The 4,212-nt window shown below is 45.2% G+C and overlaps 1 protein-coding gene across 1 annotated transcript; it reads left to right on the top strand.

Annotated features, from left to right (window-relative positions):
* The first annotated feature begins 335 nt into the window (after positions 1-335).
* Positions 336-2,586, top strand: LOC138877710 (uncharacterized). Its single transcript, XM_070157340.1, has 2 exons — positions 336-463; positions 2,139-2,586. The coding sequence occupies exons 1-2, from the start codon at positions 336-338 to the stop codon at positions 2,584-2,586; spliced, it is 576 nt and encodes a 191-aa protein (XP_070013441.1).
* Positions 2,587-4,212: the final 1,626 nt, after the last annotated feature.

Raw genomic sequence — 4,212 nt, 5'->3', positions numbered from 1 at the left:
AATGTTCAAAGAACAGCTCGGCAAGACCATGGAGGTTTACATCGACGACATGCTGGTAAAGTCGACAAAGAAAGAGGATCACATTGGCCATCTGAAGGAAGCCTTCAAGATATTAAGGTAGTACGGGATGAAGTTGAATCCCAAAAAGTGTGCCTTCGGCATAACTTCAGAAAATTCCTGGGTTTCCTCGTGTCACAAAGGGGAATCGAAGTCAACCCAGATCAAATCAGGGCCATCGACGCAATACTAGAGATTTTGACCAGCAAAAAGCAGGTGCAGAAGCTAACAGGGCGAATAGCTGCCCTATTAAGGTTCATTTCACGATCTTCAGATAGATGCCACAAATTCTTCAATGTGCTGAAAAAAGACCACGGGCTGCAATGGAACGAAGAATGTATCGACGCCCTGAGAAAACTGAAAGCGTATCTATCCTCGCCGCCATTACTCGTCAAAGCGGACACAGGTGAATGTCTACTTGTGTAACTAGCAGTTTCCGAAGTTGCGGTAAGCGCAATCTTGGTCCGTGAAAATAAAGGTATGTAATCTCCGATTTACTATATCAGCAAAACTTTAATCAATGCCGAGACGAGGTACCCTCACCTTGAAACGCTAGCTCTGGCATTAGTTGTGGCTTCACGGAAGCTTAGACCGTACTTTCAATGTCACCCCATAAAAGTGGTGACAACCTTCCCCCTAAGGGGTATCCTACACAAACTCGAACAATATTGCCAAATGGTCCATAGAACTAAGTGAGCACAACATAACGTACCAACCGCGAACTGCCATTAAGTCGCAGGTGCTCGCCGACTTCGTCGCCGATTTCGGCACAAAAATATTTTCCGTGGTAGAACAAGAAGCACTCCACACTTCTACGTATACCGACCTTAGGGTCCTCTACACCGACAGTGCCTCTAATGCCTCGGGATCGGGACTGGGACTCGTCCTCAGGTCCCTACAGGCGAAGTAATTCGCCAGTCCATATGATGCCCTGAGATGACTAACAACGAGGTTGTGTATGAAGCTGTGATTGTAGGTTTAAAGTTAGCCCTCAAATATGGCGCTCGATGACTCATCCTCCACTATGACTCTCAACTCGTGGTGAATCAAGTCACCGGGACTTTCCAAATAAAAAAGCAGAGACTACAAAGGTACCAGGCGAAAATCCACAAACTGCTGCCAGAATTTGACGAATGCCGCCTCGACCAAATACCTAGGGCGCAAAATATTGAAGTAGATGGCCTCGCTAAATTAGCTGCGGCCACCAAGAATATAAACAAGGAAAATGTGGTCACCCTTCTTCATTCCGCAATAGACCACGTTGAGGTACATTCCATAAATTTAACTTAGGGCTTGCATAACCGCTTCGCAGCCTATTTACAGGATGGTACGCTCCCGCAAGATAAAAAAAAAAGCCAAAAAACTCCTGGTACAGTCAGCCCAATACAGCCTAGTAAACGGTGATCTCTACAAAAGAACATTCGGCGGCCCCCTAGCCAAATGTCTTGGACCACATCAAACAAGACGAATACTGAAAGAAGTACACGAAGGGCACTGTGACGCCCATATGAGAAACCGCACCCTCATCCGATGCCTCATCCGCACCGGCTACTACTGGCCTACCATGAAAAAAGAAACAGCAGATTATGTTCAGAGATACGAGCAATGTCAAAAGTACGCCCCTATACATCAAGTAGGGGAACTCCTTCATGCCGTCACTTTGCCATGGACATTCATAAAGTGGGGAATGGACATAGTCGCCCCCCTCCCAACAGGACGAGGTAAGGTACACTTCCTTTTGGTTTTAACTGACTATTTTTCTAAATGGGTGGAAGCGGGTGCATACACTCAGATACGTGATCAGGAGGTCATCGTGTTCATATGGAAAAACATTATATGCCGTTTTGGCATCCCCAAAAAAATTAGCTGCGACAACGGACCTCAGTTCATCGGAAAAAGAACGACTGAGTTTTTCGAAAAAATGGCACATCAAACGAATACTCTCCACGCCATATCACCCTGCCTCTAATGGTCAAGCTGAATCCTCCAACAAAATAATACTGAATATATTGAAAAAGAAGCTTGAGGATGCTAAAGGGGCTATGACCTGAACTACTACCGTAAGTGTTATGGGCATACAGTATAACACCAAAAACTAGCACAGGAGAAATGCTATACTCACTGGCCTACGGGACTGATGCAGTTATACCCGTCGAAGTCGGAGAACCTAGTTTGAGATACTCCAACGAGAGTGGACCAAGCAACGATGAAAGTAGGCTACAAGATCTGGATGAAGTCGAAGAACGGAGAAATATAGCCCACATAAGAATGGTAGCCCAGAAACAACAGGTAGAAAGATACTACAACAAGAGAGCCAAGGTGCGACCACTCAAAGTCGGAGACTGCATCCTCAAGGCCAAAACACAAGCATCAAAAGACCCTAATGAGGGAAAATTGGGAACGAACTGGGACGGACCATACAAAATTATAGCTGCAACAAAAAAAGGAGCATTCCAGTTAGAAACAATGGAGGAAAAATTACTCCAAAACAACTGGAATGTTGCCCACCTCAAGTACTTCCACTTCTAATAGAAGGTGTTACCTAAGTCGTACTCTTTTTCCCTCACCCGGGTTTTGTCCCAATCGGGTTTTCCCTGGGAGGTTTTTAATGAGGCGGCAAGGGAGACGCCTCAAGGATCGAAGTGTTGTTCATTACCTCGACCCGTCGACATGGTGTCCGGAACGAAGTAATAAAGGGACTGGATATAGACAGTCAAATCTCCATTGAATGTGCAGAGTCGACATGTGATTCTCACGAATTTAATCAAATCTCCATTGTATGTTCAAAGTCGACATGTGATTCTCACAAGAATTTAGTCAAATCTCCATCGTATGTGCAAAGTTGACATGTGATCCTTACAAGTATATAATTAAACCTCCATTGCATAAACAAAGTCATGTATTCCTACGGGAATACGATCAAAATCTCCAAGAAGAAATGGCCAAGGCCATTGACGACAATGTAGGTTCGACCTCGTTCGGACTACGAAGGGATTCTACTTCGAAGACAGTTCGAAGCAACATCCCAATGCCCAAGGCCATCGACGACAATATAGGTTCGACCTCGTTCGAACTACGAAGGGATTCTACTTCGATGACAGTTCGAAGCAACATCCTAATGGCCAAGGCCATCAACGACAATATAGGTTCGACTTCGTTCGAACTACGAAGGGATTCTACTTCGACGACAGTTCGAAGCAACATCCCAATAGCCAAGGCCATCGACGACAATATAGGTTCGACCTCGTTCGAACTGTGAAGGGATTCTACTTCGACGACAGTTCGAAGCAACAACCCAATGGACAAGGCCATCGATGACAATATAGGTTTGACCTCGTTCGAACTACGAAGGGATTCTACTTCGACGACAGTTTGAAGTGACATCCCAATGGCCAAGGCCATTGACGACAATACAGGTTCGACCTTGTTCGAACTACAAAAGGGATTCTACTTCGATGACAGTTCAAAGCAACATCCCAATGGCCAAGGCCATCAATGGAAATATAGGTTTGACTCGTTCGAACTACGAAGGGTTTCTACTTCAACGACAGTTCGAAGCAACATACCAATGGACAAGGCCATCGACAACAATATATGTTCTACCTCGTTTGAACTACGACGGGATTCTACTTCGACGACGGTTTGAAGCAACATCCCAATGGCCAAGGCCATCGATGACAATATAGGTTCGACCTCGTTCGAACTACGACGGGATTCTACTTCGACAACAGTTCGAAGCAACATCCCAATTGCCAAGGCCATCGACGACAATGTAGGTTCGACCTCGTTCGGACTACGACGGGATTTTATTTCAACGACAGTTCGAAGCAACATCCTAATGGCCAAGGCCATAGATAAAAATATAAGTTCTACCTCGTTCAAACTACGATGGGATCCCGCTTCAACGTCAGTTCGAAGCAACATCCCGATAGTCAAGGGCGTCAACAATATCATGGGTTCGATAAATGCAAGAAAGAACAAGTCAACAAAGTAAATTTTACATTACAGCAAAACATTATTTACACTTGCCCCTACAAACGGGCTCAAGTATGCCCCGTGCAAAACCCCCTAAACAAAAGCAAGTACAAACAAAAACTACGCATCATCCCCAGTGGGGTAAGCATCTTCGTACCACGAATCTGAAGCAAGGCGGTT

The sequence above is a fragment of the Nicotiana sylvestris genome, chromosome 9, assembly GCF_000393655.2.
Source record: "Nicotiana sylvestris chromosome 9, ASM39365v2, whole genome shotgun sequence".
Taxonomy (NCBI): domain Eukaryota; kingdom Viridiplantae; phylum Streptophyta; class Magnoliopsida; order Solanales; family Solanaceae; genus Nicotiana; species Nicotiana sylvestris.
This window is presented reverse-complemented; position numbering and strand designations above follow the sequence as displayed.

Excerpts from the sequence above, each read along its gene's own strand:
- LOC138877710 (XM_070157340.1), top strand. The coding sequence starts at position 336 with ATGCCACAAATTCTTCAATGTGCTGAAAAAAGACCACGGGCTGCAATG. Across the intron at positions 464-2,138 it reads ACTCGTCAAAGCGGACACAG|TATAACACCAAAAACTAGCA; the intron begins GTGAATGTCTAC and ends ATGGGCATACAG.